This window comes from Acomys minous (assembly GCF_964271855.1).
Source record: "Acomys minous genome assembly, chromosome: 6".
Taxonomy (NCBI): Eukaryota; Metazoa; Chordata; class Mammalia; order Rodentia; family Muridae; genus Acomys; species Acomys minous.
The window spans coordinates 111162384-111180185 of record NC_140487.1 but is presented as its reverse complement, the minus strand read 5'-3'; the positions used below and the strand labels follow the sequence as shown (position 1 = coordinate 111180185).

General features: G+C 51.8%; 2 protein-coding genes across 6 annotated transcripts in view; one reads left to right on the top strand and one right to left on the bottom strand.

The window, feature by feature from the left end:
• Positions 1-2381, top strand: part of GRHL3 (grainyhead like transcription factor 3) — a 32865-nt gene extending 30484 nt beyond the window's left edge. For all 3 annotated transcript variants that reach the window (XM_084785126.1, XM_084785127.1, XM_084785128.1), the window contains exon 16: positions 1545-2381. In XM_084785126.1, coding sequence (XP_084641252.1) covers positions 1545-1659 — 115 coding nt within the window. In that variant the 3' untranslated portion in view covers positions 1660-2381. The remainder of the gene's footprint in view (positions 1-1544) is intronic.
• A 4592-nt stretch (positions 2382-6973) lies between these two features.
• Positions 6974-17802, bottom strand: part of STPG1 (sperm tail PG-rich repeat containing 1) — a 44362-nt gene continuing 33533 nt past the window's right edge. For all 3 annotated transcript variants that reach the window (XM_084788346.1, XM_084788345.1, XM_084788344.1), the window contains exons 7-9: positions 17071-17236; positions 10513-10703; positions 6974-8064 (exon numbers count right to left, since the gene is read on the bottom strand). In XM_084788346.1, the coding sequence (XP_084644472.1) occupies positions 7988-8064; positions 10513-10703; positions 17071-17236 (434 nt within the window). In that variant the 3' untranslated portion in view covers positions 6974-7987. The remainder of the gene's footprint in view (positions 8065-10512; positions 10704-17070; positions 17237-17802) is intronic.

The following is a 17802-nucleotide window of genomic DNA, read 5'->3' as shown; positions in this document are numbered from 1 at the left end:
TAACTTGTATTTATAGGATTTTGTGGCTCTTGTCCCTTATCCAGAAAAATGATATCATAGAGAGACAAAGGTCTAGATTAAAACCTGAGCTCTGCCGTTTACTAACTGTGGTCACAAAAGAATAACCTTCTATCTTTGAGCCCCAGCAGCTCCATTCTATGAACTGGAGTGGCTTCGTTGTAAGAACCCAGCTTCCCTTTCTGAATGAAATTCTGAAGGACAGAATTCTGGTCCAATTCATCTCCATTGTTTTCCGGAGCAATGCCCTACAAATGAAAGGGTCCAGCAAAGACTGAGGCATGAGAGATGAGTGGATATGTGGAAGGCAGATGAATGGATGGATGGAGGAAGGAGATCGGGTGGGATGGATGGATGGGTGGATGGATATGTGGATGTGCAGATGGGTAGGTGGATATGTAGTTGAATGGATCAGTGGATGGATGGATGGATGATGATGGGTGGATGGTTGGATGGGATGGACAAAAGGATGGATGGCTAGATGGATACATGGACAGATGGTAAGTAGGTATATGTATGTATGTATGCATGTGTGTGTGTGTGTGTGTGTGTTTGTATGTATGTATGTATGGGCATGTGGGTAAACAGATAAATGCATGGGTAGATGGATGTACAGACAGATGGACAGGCAGATAGATAGATGGATGATAGAGGGGAACATGGACAGACAGATGGACAGATGAATGGATGGATATTCTGATGGATGGATGATGGATGAGTAGATGGACAAACGGATGGATGGATGGATGGATGTACTGATTAATGGATGGATGGATGATGGATGGGTGGATGGACAGGCAGATGGACAAGTGGACAGATGGATGATGGATGGGTGGATGGGTGGACTGATAGATGGTTGAGTGTATATGCCCAATTCCATTACCTGCTAAGAAGCTTTGCAGGGAATGGACAAAGTGAAGTTCAGGTCACCTCTGAATGACTTTTCGTTGGGGAGGCAGCTCTTACAGGGTACCCTTGGCATAAACTTTGACTTTGGTCCTTTCAGAGTCCATAGCCATGAAGAGTCGGGGGCTTCAAGTCCCTGCCTTGAAAGGGATGAGGGAGCTGTTAGAAAATCTCCTTGAGATTGAGATTTCAGCTTGACAGGAATCAACTGAGGGGGCGTTGTATGGCCCCTGCACGTCTCAGCCAATCACTGAGTCGCTCGGTGTAGCCTCTTGTTAAACCCGGACTGTCATACCTCGTGGGCTTGAATTTATAATCCTAGCCTCCAGTTTAGTGAGTGAGAGCAAGGCATCCCTCCCAGAGTTGCACAGCAGTCCCTCACGAGTGTCCACACTCAGCTCATCAGAAAGGGAGCAATCCACCGGCAGGCACCAACATGGTGTGACCAGCAGGCTAGGCTTTGCACTGAGACTTGGCCACTAGGAGTGCCCACCTTACAGCCTGGTTTTGAGGAAGCCACTGAGGTGTCCGCAGTAGTTACTCCCAACCTTGTTACTCAAGAGGACCAGGACACAGGGCCTTGCCACACTGCAACCAAGTCTCCCTCCTCTCTCTTCCAGAATTCTAGTCAACATGGACAACAACATCATCCAGCACTACAGCAACCATGTGGCCTTCCTGCTGGACATGGGAGAGCTGGACGGCAAGATCCAGATCATCCTGAAGGAGCTGTGAAGGCCCAGCCTCAAGCATCCCGTCCCCAGGGCCGGGCTCACGCCATGCAGAACTCCTCCTCACATGTCAGCACTGTTGCTTGAAACGTCGTCCTCCGGGGAAGAGGTCTCGCCGGCCACAAACTCAGTGATGCCAGGGCCAGGGAGAGACCAAGGAAATCTCAGGATCTCAATGTCCCATCCAGGCTTGAACTTTATCCCAGAATTTCCCGCAACTGCCCACCCACCAGAGACCGGAAGTCTGCATCGACACAGACCCAACTGCCGCAGAGGCCCCAGGGGGGTCCCACCACCCTCTCTCTGCAGGGTTGATCCGCTCTGACCCTCGCTCTGTTTCCTTCCACCAAAGAGCTCTCACTCTTTGGCCACTTAACTTGAAAACTCCCAACTTCAGAGCAAATGCCTTTGTGAGGACATTGGAAACTCTTTTCTCACTGACTTCCTCGGTACGAGACGTACGTCACCAGCATGGAACTGGCAGGCGCAAATACCTTTGCCGCCTACTGTTGTACACATTTCTTATTTACAGTTTTCATTGTGATATATATATATATATATAAGTATATATTGTGTATATATGCAACATTTTGTATGTTTATGTTACATTTTTATCATTTCAAAAATATGTGTTTCATATTTCTTGGACTATTTTTTTAGCTGTTATTTGATTATGCATTTTGTATATCATAGGATTTAGTAATAAAAGCCTACCTGTGCACACTTCCTCAGCTTCTGCTCCTTCCTCCTGTGAGTCTCCAGCCAGAAGAGAGGCTGGGGTAGAGGAGGCCCTCCCCTCCACCCCCCACTGTGGCTTTGTCCCAAGGCCATCTTGTCCTGAGCTTGAAGGCTGGGCACTGTGAGCAGAGGTAATCCTCTTGACAGGCCAGAGAATCCACATGTGGTCTCACAAGGTCGTGAAGAGGCTCCCTTGGTGCTGAGAACAAAGCCTAGGAGGGTTCACAGTGGCAGGGATGAGGCCCTCACAGCTAGGCTAGCAGACAGAGCACGGCTGGGACCCATGCCACCGAGACCTGGGCCAACACTGCCCCTATTCTCCAGGCTGTCACTTTCTCTGGGTCGAACTCAAACTGTCCCCCAAAGGCAACCACACATCACTTCCCAACTGTACAGTGGTGTCATCACTTGTATACAGCCTTGTGTGAGTGTCTAAGCTTCTAGGGGTGGGGGGAGGGACTAAAACCGAGCCTTGTGGCCTCTAGGAACAGACCAAAAGGAAGGCCTTCCTCCTTTCCGCCATGCCTCCCTCCCTTCCTTCCTTTCTTCCTTTCCAGAGCTGTATCTACTCCATTTCCCTAGCAATAAAATGCACAGTGTGGTCCTCACTGCTCTCAGCTGTCATCTGAGAGCCTCAGGCTCCCCATTGAGTCTTGAAGGCACAGAGTGTGGGGAAAGGACAGCGTCCCCACCTTCAGTAGAGTGTGGGGGAGGGACAGCATCTGCACCTTCAGTCCCAGAAGCTCTTCTTCCTATGAATTAGAACTTATGTCTGTCGGAACAGGACCTTTAACTTTTTTTTTTTATGCATATGGGTGTTTGGCCTGCATGCGTGTATGTCTGTGCACCACGAGTGTGTACTTGTTTGGTTTTAAAGTTTAAGAACCAAGAATCCTTGGGAACTTCCCCAGTTCCAACAGAACCCGTGGTCAAAAATCACAGCCCTACCTACCCTCAGCATCGGGATGCAGGCTACACAAGTGACCCACCGTGAGAGGATGCCAGAGGGTTCAGCGATGCAGTTGATACAGTTTAATGCCTTGGGAGGTCGCCCTTACAGTTTTTGTTTTGTTAGTTATTAGGCAGGGTCTCACTGTGTGGCTCAGGATATTTTTTGTTTGTTTGTTTGTTTTTGTTTTGTTTTTCAAGACAGGGTTTCTCTCCGCAGCCTTGGCCATCCTGGACTCACTTCGTAGATCAGGCTAGCCCCAAACTCACAGCAATCCACCTGCCTCTGCCTCCCGAGTGCTGGGATAAAGGTGTGCGCCTCCACTGCCTGGCGGCTCAATCTAATCTTAAACTCACAATCCAGAACACTAGGGTTGCAGGCGGAGAGGGGTGGGGGGTGGGGGTGGGTACCACGATGCCCAACCTAAGAGCTACGATAAACAAGATCTCAAGATTTTAAAGACAGGCTCCACACTACTGATGCTTCCTCAAGCTTCAACGTGGTTGGTGACCCTACCCGGGGGATACTGGAGCATCAGGGTTGCATCCACCATCAGACTTCCCTGCTGCTGGCACACCGCACCATGCACCAAAGCAAAGACGTGTGTAAAAGTGTGACACAACAGGAGGGCAAAGCGAGACATGGTACCAAGCACGCCCCAGGACTCCGAGTGTGTCGATTCCTTCTTAACTTCCGGCACAGCCTCTGACCAGGACAAGCAGAGGTTAGTGGGTACTGGTAACCTCGCTGCTGTATTGGAATCACCTGGGCGGCATCTGCCCAGCCCTCTTGTCTAAATTGGCATTCGGGATGAAAGCCCAGTGGCACTTTTTGAAGTTCCGTAGGTAACCATAGTGTGCAATCAAGGCTGAAGGCCATTGTTCCAAAGAGGCATTAATAATGCCTTTGGGTCTCTGCTGCGCGTGCGCACACTTGCTGCTTTGGGTCTCTGTGGCGCATGCGCACACTTGCTGCAGAGCACAGGGTAGGTGGTGGCCTGTGTATCTACAGCCGCTAGCAAGACACTGAAATAGGAGATGAGGGTTCTCAAGGATTTGGCTTCTAAGAACAATGTTCTACAAGCTTGGAAAAGGTCATCCCTGGACTTGGAGGAAGACAAGAGGGCAGGGACACCATTGCAAAAGTGCCATTCGCTCCCCAAAAGGAAAAATTAGGAAGAACGGAGATGAGCCAGGGTCTTTCCGACAGCTTTCACTTTTGGAGGACGTTGTTGGCGGGTGGCGAAAGCCTCACCTGTCTGCTGGTAATTGCCACCCAGTGGACTTACAGCAAGAGAGTGAGGGTAAAGAGGGAGGAACGCGTGATGGAGGTGTCCTAGTTACGGTTACTATTGCTGTGACAAACACCACGGCCAGAGCAACACGGGGAGGACCGGGTTATTTGACTTACACTTCTACATCACTGTGCATCACTGAAGGAGGTCAGGACAGGAACTCAAACCAGACAGGAACCTGGAAGCAGGGCCTGATGCAGAGGCCATGGAGGGGCGTTGCTTACTGGCTTGCTCACCTTGCTTTCTTATAGGACCCAGGATCACCAGCCTGGGACCAAGAGTGTCCCCACGCACAATGGAGTGGACTCTTCCCACATCAATCACTAACTAAGAAAATGCCCTACAGGCTTGCCTGCAGCCTGGTTTTTCTGGAGCTATTTTTCTCAACCCAAGTTTCCACTTCTCAAATGACTCTAGCGCGTGTCAGGTTGACATTAAACTAGCCATCACAGGAGGAGTTAAGGGGGAGTTGGTGGGGGAGGGGGGAGTGAGGAGAGGGAAGGTGGGAAATTAACAAAAAGATGGATGACCCCGTGAAAGCAGCAAGAATAACTGAGTGGATATCAGACCCAGCTGCTCTAATCAAGGCTCTCAGATATGCAGCGTGGATACCACCTGAAACCTGTGTATAAATGCAGGCTCTCTGGCCCCACCCGAGACCCACTGAGTCTGTGGTGTCACCTGATATCCAAGGGGTGTGTGTGTGCGTTATCACTTGGGAAGCACTTTGATCAAAGAGGAGTGCGTCCTAGGTCTATCTAGCTCCGTCCCAGTCCCATGCAGGACTTTATAAGTCAGTACACACTGCTGCGTGGCTGTAATCCCAGCACTTGGGAGGCTAAGGCAAGAGCTATGGAGTTCAAGAATGGTAGGGCTACAGAGGGAAACCTTGTATTGAAGAAGGAGGAGGAGGAGGAGGAAGGGGAGGAGGGGGAGGAAGGGGAGGAGGGGGAGAAAAGAGAAGAAGAAGAAGAAGAAGAAGAAGAAGAAGAAGAAGAAGAAGAAGAAGAAGAAGAAGAAGAAGAAGAAGAAGAAGAAGAAGTTGTTTAATCACAATCTCTGGATTTGAGTCTGAGCCTGTCTCTGAGGGTTTAGCTGAAAAAAGAAGACTCACCCTGAATGTGGGTGCCATCATCCCATGGACAGGGGAACCAGACTGAATTACAAGGGAGAACGGAGAAAGGAGAAAGCCAGCATTCACCTTTCTCTGCTTCCTGTGAATAGGGTGTGGCCGGCCATCCCATGATCACTCCTGCTAACACATCCTGAGCTGTCCCAACCACCAAGCTGTCCCCACCCTGATGGACCACACCTTCACACTCTGAGCCAAGATTTACCCATCCTTCTGAAAGTTACTTCTATCAGATATTCTTGGCAAGCGATGAGAAAAGGAACTGATCCCACGCCCCCAAATCAATTAAATCAGAACTCTGCGATTCAAGCTGGGCATGACTCTGGTGTGGGACCCGTGTCTGCTCCCAGGTGAGCTTAATGTCCATCTGGGGTTTGAGACAGAACCATGTGCAGCCTGGGACACCTTCAGAGTGTGTGAGGACCGGCAGAGCTTACCACCCCAGCAGCAACAGTGAATTCTGGCTGGTGCCGCCAGCCCCATCTTTTTTACCACCTCGGAGTGGCCTGTTTCCTGGTCTGTGTGGAGAAACAACCATCACTTGGTGGAGCATTGTGATGACTGAAGAGGCCTTTGGTATAACTTTCCTGTACATCACCAGCCTCTGCCCAACAAGCCCGGGACTAGGGCCCCACCATGTGCTAAGCCTGAGTCAGAGGGACCTGGATGGATGGAATCCCCTGATCCTGGATCCTTTTGGATCTGGTCCTATTGTCAAGGACTGTGGCCAAGCACAGGGGCAGCTCCAAGTCCTGAATGCCAGGTCTGACCGGTCTTCTAGAACACATAACATGTCAAGAGATAACCGAGAGCTTGCCCAAGAGTCTCCTTTAGCCCAAATATAAAGTTTGAATTCAACTATAGCCATCCATGGAGATATCATGGGGGAAACAGACCCCCTGAAAACTCCTATGCCTCTGACAGCCAATTAATGTGCAGGGTGTCGGCAAGTTAGGTGTGACTCGGCTCATATCGGACCGGTTCCACTCATACACCATGAGACCTGGAGGTGTAGACTTTGATGTCCTGAGCAGGAGCCCAAGGCCAGAATCCCCTGTGCTTCCCAGGGTATATACCAGGCTACCTTGTCCTTCCAAAGCCCCGGCTTGCGGGACTCTGAAGTTCACAAAGAGCCCAGCTTCTGAGAAGCAAGAATTCCGTTTAATAGAATAAGTGTCTTTATCCCCTCCCTCTCTCCCTCCCTCCCTCCCTCCCTCTCTCCCTCCCTCTTCTTCATGCCCCACTCCTCTACACCAGGAGGAGAGCCAATCAGGCAGCCAGACCAGATGGGAGGCCCAGGGTGCACAGTTCCCAGAGGATGTCAAGGAAGGGGCCTTGGGAAGCAGCCAGGAGCCCAGGCATCATGGAAGGGATTCAGGGGGGGGCGGCTGGAGGAGGGAAGGGGAACCCAAGAGGATCCCATTTAGAAAAGTGGCCGACAGTATCAACATCTGGGGACGGAGAGGATGTGCAATCAGTTTAACTTCATCTTGGTTCTTGGTCAGCTCTCTTTCTAGCCATGGCAGGTAAACCGTGATCTGTTAGAGACCCCGTCCAACTTAGTAACTGATGCCTACTCCAGATCGGAATGGGACCTCGATACGGTGACAGAGACCAGGCCAGGCAGAGGCGAGGTTGGGGACACAGAGGTCCTCCCTGCCCTGGGGATGGTGGTTCCAGGCCCCTAGGTCCAGCGGGGTCATGCCTTGCCCGCTGACGAATACAGTCTGTAAATCTGTAGGTGTGATGAGTTTTGCCGTGTGCTTGCTGCATAGTAATAACCAGGCATGGCTGAGGGCAGGGGTGCCAGGGGATATCCCTGTGCCTCTGTTTGCGGGCACCTCTGAGCCTTCCTGCCTCTCAGAAGTCAAGGACAATCTGGAGGTCAGGGCCCTCGGGCCAGGCCTCAGCACTCTGGCTGACTCTGCTTCTAATTTACCACAGCCTCAGCAGGAAGCTGGGATCCATTAACTCTGGGGGAGGGGCGTCACCAGAACCAGCTTGGAGGCTGAGGCAGAAGTAGCCAGAGAGCTCTGCCCATTCCTTCTTATGGGAGGGACGAGGGGGTGGGGCTGGGGGCCAGTCTCCACAAGGCAGCTCCAGACAGGATGTGGCCCTGGGCTGGGTGACAGAGGAAAGGCAGGCTCTCCTGGGGAGCGGGGGTTGCAGGGGGTGGGCGGCTAGTGTGAGGAGCCTGTCCATGAGCTCCTGTGGTGTCACTATATCGCTGGGATCCATTTGTTGTCCTCATTGTAGTGGAAGGACTGCTTCCCTGGGCTCGCTGGCTGGTAGGTGGCTGCAGAGAGAGAGAGAGAAATGGCATCAGACATCAGAGCTGGGGAGAGAGAGGGTAGGGAGCCCTGCTCCTGCCCTGCAGCCTAGAGACACGGTGAGGAAGCAACTGGCCTTGTGTTACCTGGCTCTTATTTATTTATTTATTTATTTATTTATTTATTTTAAGATTGATTTATTTATTATGTATATAGTGTTCTGCCTGCATGTACACCTGCGTGCCAGAAGAGGGCACCAGATCACGTTATAGATGGTTGTGAGTTACCATGTGGTTGCTGGGAATTGAACTCAGGACCTCTGGAAGAGCAGACAGTAGTTGTAACCTCTGAGCCGGCTCTCCAACGCCCTCTTATCTATTTTTTTAAAGGGGTAGGGGCAGAAGTCTCCTTCAGGTGTCTTCTCTGTCCCTCTCCACTTCTTACTTCTTTTGAGATAAAGGTCTCTCACCAAACTTTCAGCTCCACCTGTCTCCATCCTGGGTCACAGGCACACACCACTGATTTTGGCTTTTGCGTGTGTGCTGAAGATCCAAGCCTGGTCCTCACTCAGGCACAGTAAGCACTTTACCTACTGAGCCATCTCCCGGCCTTCTTCCATGGCTCTCAGGTGGCCAAGGCTGGCCTCCGACTGTGGCTTCTGACACTCTTCAACTCTTTAGAACTTCTTTAACAGAATCAACTTTACAATGCCACTTTCTAGAAAATGTGAATGGACATTTCAAGGAAAACGGTACTTTTTGTTTTGGTTTGGTTTTTGGTGTTTTGTTTTGTTTTGTTTTGTTTTTGTTTTTGAGTCAGGGTTTCTAGGTATAGCCTTGGCTGCCCTGGATTCATTTTGTAGACCAGGCTGGCCTCCAACTCACGGAGATCCACCTGCCTCTGCCTCCCTGAGTGCTGGGATTACAGGTCGTGTGCGCCAGCATAGCTGGCTGAAAACAGTATTCTTTTTTTCCCCAAGATAGGGTTTCTCTATGTAGCCTTGGCTGTTCTAGACTCGCACTGTAGACCAAGCTGGCCTCGAACTCACAGGGATCCACCCGCCTCTGCCTCCCGAGTGCTGGGATTAAAGGCATGTGCCACCACAACCCAGCAAAAACAATACTCTTAAAGAAGAGAGAATTTAAGTTGATAGGGTTTTGTGTTAGTTCAAATTTTTCCAGAAAACTGAGACCTATGCCCATTGCAGACATATGTCTTTAACAAACACGACGTGGGAGCCACAGTCCCAGAATCCCTCCCACGCCTTCTCAGGAAGCTACAGAGGGGAGGCCCATGGGCCCAGGCAGATCCATGCCTGCTGGAGGCACCCCAACAGACATGCAGGCACACCCTCCCAGCACACCCTCAGGATCACCCTGATGGAGGTTACCACAGCAACAGGAATGGCCTGCTGGGGTTCTGTCTTGGGGTCCAAGCTTCAGGAATCCCCCATAAGCATCATACTCACATACCATTCCCAGAGGACCCAGATAAACAGCCTGATGGGGAGCCCCAACCATCCCTGGGCCTCCAGAGCTCCTGTGTTAGATAGACACTGTTCTCCTGGACTGGCCAGATGCCCCCCAGGGCTGCCCAGAGTGGGGATGTCATCCGACTGAGTATTTAAGACAAGATAGCAGCCAGCTTGCCAGCTCTGCTTTCCAGTTCCTATGCACATGGCACGTGCCACCAGCTCTGGCCCCACTGTCGGGGGGTGAGGGTGGGGGGGGGGAGGTAAGGGGAGCTTTAGAGAGCTGCAGACAGCTGGAGAAGCACAGAGACCAACCATCACTGTGAAGCAAGCCTCTGGGGATAGGAAATTGCCCATCTTGGTGGAGCGGGGCCCCTCATGATGCTAACAGGGAGATCTCGAGGCACTGAGGTCCTTAGGCTCCTGGGGAGGGGAGAGGGAGAAAGGGTGGGAAGGAAGGAAGGAAGGAGGGAGGGAGGAGCTAAGCAGCTTCAGAGAGCCACTCTGTCAGACTTGCTCTGGTGTCCATCACAAACAAGACACAGCAATAAGAGACTCCACTTGGAGACTCCGTTCCACAAATGTCCCAAGCAGTAGGCAGCCAACTCTTGAGGCTTACCTGTCTTGAAAATTCCTTGGCCAGTCTGAGCTAGAGGCTTAAATATCTTTAAGAATAAGAAGTTTTATGAGGACTTTACAAAGCTATGACCATTTCTTTCTAAAACAGCATCTGGGGCTGGAAGGACAGCTCAGTAAAGTGCCTGCTGCAACTTGAGGGCCTGACTTTAGCTCCCTGGAGCCCATAGGAAAAGCCAACGTGATGGTTTACACATGTGACCCTGACCCTGGTGGCATCAAGACAGTCAGATCCCTGAGGCCAATTACCTGGCTAAACCCACCTCACCCTTGTAACCTGTTTAGCAAATGACCCATAAACTTGTGGTATCTGATGGCGGAGAAATGGCAGACTGTTGAAGAAGATTCGGGGTCTCGGTTCTCTGACCTGGCCCCGGCATGCTGGGTTTGGATGACAACACTGGCCACCGGCTGGTGTTGGACACAAATGATGCGCTGGAGATGAAGTGCTTGGGAGGTCCCTCGTAGTTCACGATCTCGTACTGGCCAGGACCCGGGAGAGGTGGCTTGGGGGGCAGAGACAGAGGGTGGGCGGAGAAGTTCAGGAGCGCAGCTTTCCTTTGAAAAAGACAAAATGGGAAGATGTCACCACAGCCAACCTCGTGGGGGGAAATGGGAAAGCCTAAAGAACAGCCAAGCCTGAGGACCAGCGAGGGTCTGTGAGGGGCTTACCATGGGCCGTATCCTAGCTCAGTTGTTTGTGAGCCCAGGGCCTCTGGGCCTCAGTTTCCTAATCTGTACAATGGCAACCGCACCTCACAGGCTTGCCAGAGTTCAATGAGGTAGGTATGGTACCTAAAACACAGTGCTGGTGCAGTGAGAACACAGACACGCTTCTGTCACAAACGCGGTCGCTGGGCTCATTGGGAAAAGCGGGTGGCACTGATTGTATGTGCTGATTGGGATGGATTGCCAGAGTCTGGCTGGAGATCTGAGAGCTAAAGGTGGAGTGAGAAAGAGGCTTTAATGAGCCAAGATGCCTGCTTGGCCAGGAAATAGGAAGGCTTGTCCTGCCTTCCACAACCGGCAGATCTCTACCAGCATTCCAGAACCCTGGGAGCTATCTTTCCCTTAAGGCTGGAGGCTGGGGTGGAAAAGCACTGGGCTGGTAATCGAGAACTTCTACAGGGCACTTGCTGCTTGTATTGTAGCTATTTCAGACTGCCATCTTTCCTTCCGGAAAAGGACTCTATTCTGTGTAACATGCCGGAGTCCAAACCTACTTAACACTTCCGGAACACAGTTCATAAAAGTTGGGGTGGGGACAGTTGGGCAAGAGGACCTTTGAGGACTGTTCTCTCACTTCAGCCCACAGTATGATGGATACCAGGTGTCCTGGGGCCATCTTGGGAGTCAAGCCTCACACCTCAAGTTTCTTCTGGGGCCTCTCATGAAAAGGGGAGAGGAAGTTCTCAGCACAGAGCATCCAGAAAGGGGCACTGTGCCAGAAAGTGGCGCAGGAGTCCTGGCTCCCATAACCTGCTGGCCTTAGGCCTCTACCTTCTTGACTCCAGTAAGCCAGGACCCCTAGAGATGTCTGTAGGGATGCTAAGGGAGCTGGTGTCCAGAGAGACAGTAGCAGATGTAAAGTCGGAGCCGGTTTCAGGAATGTGGCCCTGTGGTACCAGTCTCCCAGGCCCGGCAATTTGGAGAGGCGCCATGACAGAGGGTGTCTAGGTTTTAGAGACACCCACAAGGAGTATGGATGCTAGTCTTGCCACTCGCTGACTGGCTGTGAGGTCCCAGACAAAGGCCTGTATCTGGAGCAGGGAGTGAGAGCCCCTACTCTTTATAGGGGAGCTATGAAAACAAAATAAAAACAAAGAAGGGGTGTGAAGCATTCCCCTCCCCATGAGCTGGTGCATATTCAATGCTCACAGTAGGGCCACTCATGGGTATAGCGATTTGCCTGCTGCTAGGGAGGTCACCCTGCTCTGCCACCTTGCTCTGCCTGAGTAACAAAGATAGTAAAACAAAGATAGCCACAGGGGAGGAGGGAGTACATACCCCTCTGCCCCTTAAGGAAAACCTGGCCCAGGGTGTGGCCAAGAGCCCTTTTCTGCATCACAGTGATATTTCACCCCTGTTCAGGCTGTGACTCCCTCCCCAAGGCACCCTGAGAAACTTCATGTATGTGTGTGACTGGCCACATTTTGAGGCCTGAGACTCCTGGAAGTCACAACTGGAACTTGCACCCCGGGATGAAGTCACTCATCAGTCTGGGTCACCCCCCAAGCCTAAGAGTCCCAACTTCTTTCCAGGGAGACCATGAGGGGTTCACTCGCTCAAGCAGGGGTAGCTGCTAGAGGCTGATGCAGGCCGGGGTCACATATCCACACATTTGATTGGAGCGGCCTCTCCCTGCGCCCTATCACAGAAGTAACAATGCCCACGTCCTTAGCAGAATGCCATGGTCTCCAGTGAGCACCGGCCTCATGTGCTGCTCTGGTCAGGCACACTTAGGGGTCTAGGCTGTTCTGCACTAAGACGGAGATATAGAGGATTGGATAGTCCACAGCTAGGGCCCATCTGAATGGTGACAGGGAAGAGGGCAGCTGTGGCTTGAATGTCCCTGTCTCTGCTCACTATCTCCAGGAAGTCTGACCACCCCAGACCATGTGCTAGGAGTAGTGATGATGTTTCATTCCTGTGCCTAACAGGAAGACTTGTTAGAAAGGGAAGCTTAGGGGCTGGAGAGATGGCTCAGTGGTTTACAGCACCGCCTACTTTTCTAGAGGTCCTGAGTTCAGTTCCCAGCAACCACATGGTGGCTCACAACCATCTATAACGTGATCTGGTGCCCTCTTCTGCAGATAAAGCACTCATATACAATAAATACATCTTTAAAAAAAAGAAAGAAAGAAAGAAAGAAAGAAAGGGAAGCTTAAAAATCCTGACTACAAGCAGGCACATCCCAGTAATCCCAGCACTGGAGTAGCTGAAGCAGGAGAATTGCCATGACTCTGAGGACTGCACTACAAGGAGAGTGCCCAGTCAGCCTGGGCTATACTGTGAAGGCCCCTTATTGGAAACAGGAGGGCAAAGGCGAGTCCCAGTAGATCTTGGACCCTGGAAGAGGTCAGCAGGAGACCAGGAGGGAGGGAAGGGGAGGGCATTCCAGCAATGGGCACACTGGGCAGACATGGGAGCGAGTGATCAATCTCAGCCTTTCCCTGGTGTCTGGGCACTATCGCCTTCTTTGTCCCCCTGCCCCACTTTTCTCTGTAGTTCAGCATGGGGTTAGGAGCCTCAAAGCTGAGTAAGGCAAGATCATCTTCTCTAAAGAGTGAGGCAAGTAGAAAGCACAGTAGGTGTGTATGCATGTGTATATGTGTGTGTATGTGCATGTGTGGGTGTGTGCATATGTGTGTGTGCATGTGTATGTGTGAATGTGTGCATGTACATGTGCATGTGTATGCATGTGTGTTCAAATGTGCGTGTGTGTATGCATATCTGTATATGTGTGAGCAAGCACATGTTGCATGCATGTACATGTGTGTATGTGTGCACACATAGGCGTGGGCAAAGGCACGGGGTTGGGAGCAGTGTTGTTCTGGATCATTCTAGAAGGGAAAGTGTGACTCAAAAGTCATAATCAGCCCGGTGTGGTGGCGCACGCCTTTTAATCCCAGCACTCGGGAGGCAGAGGCAGGTGGATAGCTGTGAGTTCGAGGTCAGCCTGGTCTACAAAGTGAGTCCAGGACAGCCAGGGCTACACAGAGAAACCCTGTCTTGAAAAAACAAAACAAAAAAAATCATAATCAGAGTTCCCTCTTAACTTTGCATTGGGTCTGTAGGGGTGTGGAGGAATTGTGAGAAAAAAGAAAACAACCTAGAAATGACAGAGGGTCAGAGAGCTGAAGTGGGTGTTATCCTCTTTCCTTGTGTCTCAAACCCTGTGGGGGAGTCGGGGAATGTACAAAGAAAGTGATGGAGTCCAGACACCAGACTCCCCCCATCCCCCCCCCATGATGTACTGCAGCTGTGGTCACACCCAGGATGGCCAGCAATGCGGTGTGACCAGCCTTTGATGGGGTGCATGCCTTAGAAAAGAATGAAAACATCTATCAAGCTCTCCCAGGAGCCGCAGCGGGATTAAGCACACCTCGGTTTGCAAGGGATCCCTTTGTCAATGGCCCAGAGATAATGGATGTCTTCAAGGTCTCAGCAGGTCACTTGTAGAAGGCACCTAGGACCCCTGGGACACTCCCAGACACAGATTCTCTGCCTCGGGGATTCCCAGGTCTGGGAGGGAGAGAGAGGCAATTTCTCACAATTCTCCACATTAAAGGGCAACCGATTGCCTCTGGGTGGAATGCAGTGTCTGTCCTGCAGGGTAGGGGCAGTGACAGATAGCTGCCTTGGGAGGATGCATCCCACGGTGAGTGACAATCCCCACTCCCCAGGGAACCTTAGGTGGGCATAATTGGCCTAGCATAATTGCTGAGCTGGAGCCTGCCAAGGGGCTTGATTCTCAAGCTACTCTTAACAGGACGGCATACTGTGCAAAGGTGGAGGCTTAGAGACTCCAGGAAGTGACTAGAGAGGAGTCTCAGGGTGGTCCTCCCCCTGGCAGGTGGCACTGGGAGAACCCCATTCTGATCTCAAAGTTCTCACCTTGCCTTGCCCTGCCTTACTGAGTCACGCCCCCCCAAGACAGCTACTGAGCAACAGAAGATGTGAAATCCTGCCTGACACTCACTTCACGTCGGTTTGGTTTTGTTTTTCCGAGACAGGGTTTCTCTGTGTACCTCTGGCTGTCCTGGAACTCCCTTTGTAGACCAGCCGGGCCTCGAACTCAGAGATCCACCTGGCTCTACCTCCCGAGTGCTGGGATTAAAGGCGTGCGCCACTGTGCCCGGCTCTCGCTTCACTTCTTAAGTCAACCCCCACGCCAACAAATCCTCCTAGCTCTGAGTCAGCTGGGCAGCCAAAGGCTAAGAACTCCCACAGTGTTTTCCTCAGCCACGGTTCATGAGGCACAAGTACCAGCCTCTGAGGTGCCGCTGTCTTACAGCTGTCCCTCGGGAGAGCTCAGGGATAGGTCCTCCTTGTGGAAGCTTCCAGATCTGACCTGTGGGTCTGAGCCACTGTACCAAATAGCAGCTGTATCCTGTTTCAGTAGGAGACAACATAATCTCAGCTGTAATGAGTAAGAACCAGAGGTCTGAGGCCACCGACGCTTCTCCCGGTCTGAACATTAGGTAATGCATCAAAACATCACATGGTCTCCATAAATATGCTCGGCTCTTATGCGTCAGCTGGGAAGGAGTAAGAGCTGTTTCCAAGTTCTGCTTCACCCAGCCTCTCAGGAGCCACAGCCCAGAAAATCTTCATCTCCTCTCAGCAATGGGGCAAGGAGGGGAGGCTCCGTGGAGACAGTCCCCTGCCCACGTGCCTGCCCCTTACCACAGCATCTCCCTGGCAGACTAAGGAAAAGTCTGTGCAGAGGGGCCTCAAGCCAGCCTGAAGGCAGGAGTCTCTGACTTTTAGAAGGGGCCTAGCCATCCCTGATCCCCTGGGAAGGATCCTGCAGAGTCCCACAATGGGAACATGGAGGGGACTTAACCTGGTAGCCTCTGTCTGAGCCTGAGTCACATCTCCAGCACCTGTTTGACCTGACAGATTCCTGTGTTCTTGCCCTGTGGTCCAGGCTGATGGTTAGATAGTGACCAATGTTTCTGGCCCCCTGCCAGCTGCCTGGGTGTCTAGCCCACTGCCGCTGTAGCCATGACACCTGCCTCGCTTCTGTGGAGGGGCTCAGGTGTCCCCACATTCAGCCCAATGGTCACCCTTCCAATGGTTGGACCTGCAAGAGGGGCTCCAACAGAGGGAGGGCTCAAATGGTGACAAAATCAACCTTGTGTGCAGTTGGTTCGAGACGCTCTACAGCCATTTGAGGAATCCCTAGGCCCTGAATGCCTTTGAGTCTCTTAGAAGACAAGTGTTACATTAGGAGTGATGCGGAGAGAGGCCAGAGAGAGAGGGTTCAGTGCCAAAGAGCACTTGGTTGTTTGCAGAGAACTGGGCTTAGGTTCCCAGCACCCACCAGGCTGCTAACTACAACCTATAGCTACAGTTCCAGATGACCTATCGCCCTCTTCTGGCCTCCATGGGCACTGCAGACACATGGTGCACAGACCTGCAGGCAGAACACCTATAAGCAATTTTCCAAACGGTATATATGTTAAACGGTGATACAGTTCTCTCTCCCCACCTCCCACCCCTGCTTTGATGAAGCAGGGTCTGGTTATGTAGGCCAGACTGGCCTTGAATTCTCAATCCTCCTGCCTCCACCTCCAGAGTGCTAGGATTACAAATGTGCACCAACCCCGCCCAGCTCCGTTTCTTTTTAACTTTTGATATTTTTAACTATCGATAGTTAGTCACCGTTTGGACCTTCTGTTCGCCTAACATTTGGCTTTACAGATGAAGGAGCGGCGCTCACACGTACTGCCCAAGGCATGCATGCAGCCTGCACACAGCAGAGCCAAAGGTCAAAGCCAGGCGCCCTCCATCAGTGCGCCACACTGAGTGTGTCCCCACTTCTGCATCTCCCCCCAAGCGCAGGGGAGGCTCCACATTATAAAAGCGGAACTGTCGTGGCTCCAGGAGAAGCTTCAGAGGGAACACAGAAAGACCCTGAGAGCCCTGAGCCAGAGTCTCTCGGGCGGGATATGAGCTGTGGCGGACTCTGGCAAATCCCTCAACCCCGCCGGAAGCTCCTTCCTCTAAGAAGCAAGGGTAGCGGCTCTGCCATCAGAGTGGCAGACGCGACTCAGTTCAAATCCTCTGCTCTCCCACGGCTTATTGTAACTTGGCAGCAAGGGCCCCTGGACTGAGTCCTGCTAAATGGTGCTTGTGCTCGCCCTGTCCCGTTCAAAGGTCCCCTGGAGCTGCCGCAGAAGAAAACCGCAGGACTCACGGGATATGCGGCTTTCTCAGAACCTTGGTGTGATCGTTGGGGTTGTAGTACGCAGGCCCTGGGCCTGTCGACGTCAGTTTTGATCCACGGCCAGTTTTGGATTTGAAGCAGGACACCAAGATCTTGGGCGATTGCTTCACCAGGGACTCGTTGACGTTGTAATACCCTGAACAGAGACGTTGAAACCATGGGATGAGACGCCCTCCTCAGATCAGTGAAAAAGCCCCACCTGCCACCAGCCCTCACAGGCACCTCGCAGCTGGCACTGTGGGTCAAATGGGAAGCCCACTTGTGTGGGCTGACGGTCAGACCTGCCAGGCAGAGAACACACTTCAACCCGTGGGCCTCACAGCAGCCTGGCTGCCTGGGTCTCGCTCTTTTGACCTATCCCCAGGGTCCTGCAACCCAGAGATAGGGATTAACTAGTCAGAGGACATCCATCCAACAAGGGACCGGAGGGATACCCCAACATGGTGCACCCCACACTGACATAGCTTCCCCTCAAAACAATAACAACACTCAGTCTTTTGTAGGGCAGGATAGTCTCAATAGGTGAATGTAATCCTAATGGTTTGTAAGTGTCAAATAAGTAATGTGTGTGTGTGTGTGTGTGTGTGTGTTATACATGCATGTATGTGCAGGCATGTGTGCCTGTGTGCAAACAAAAACCAGGGATGCCCTCCCTCTTTGTCACTTTCTGCCTTATTTCCCTAAAACTGAGATCTCTCACTG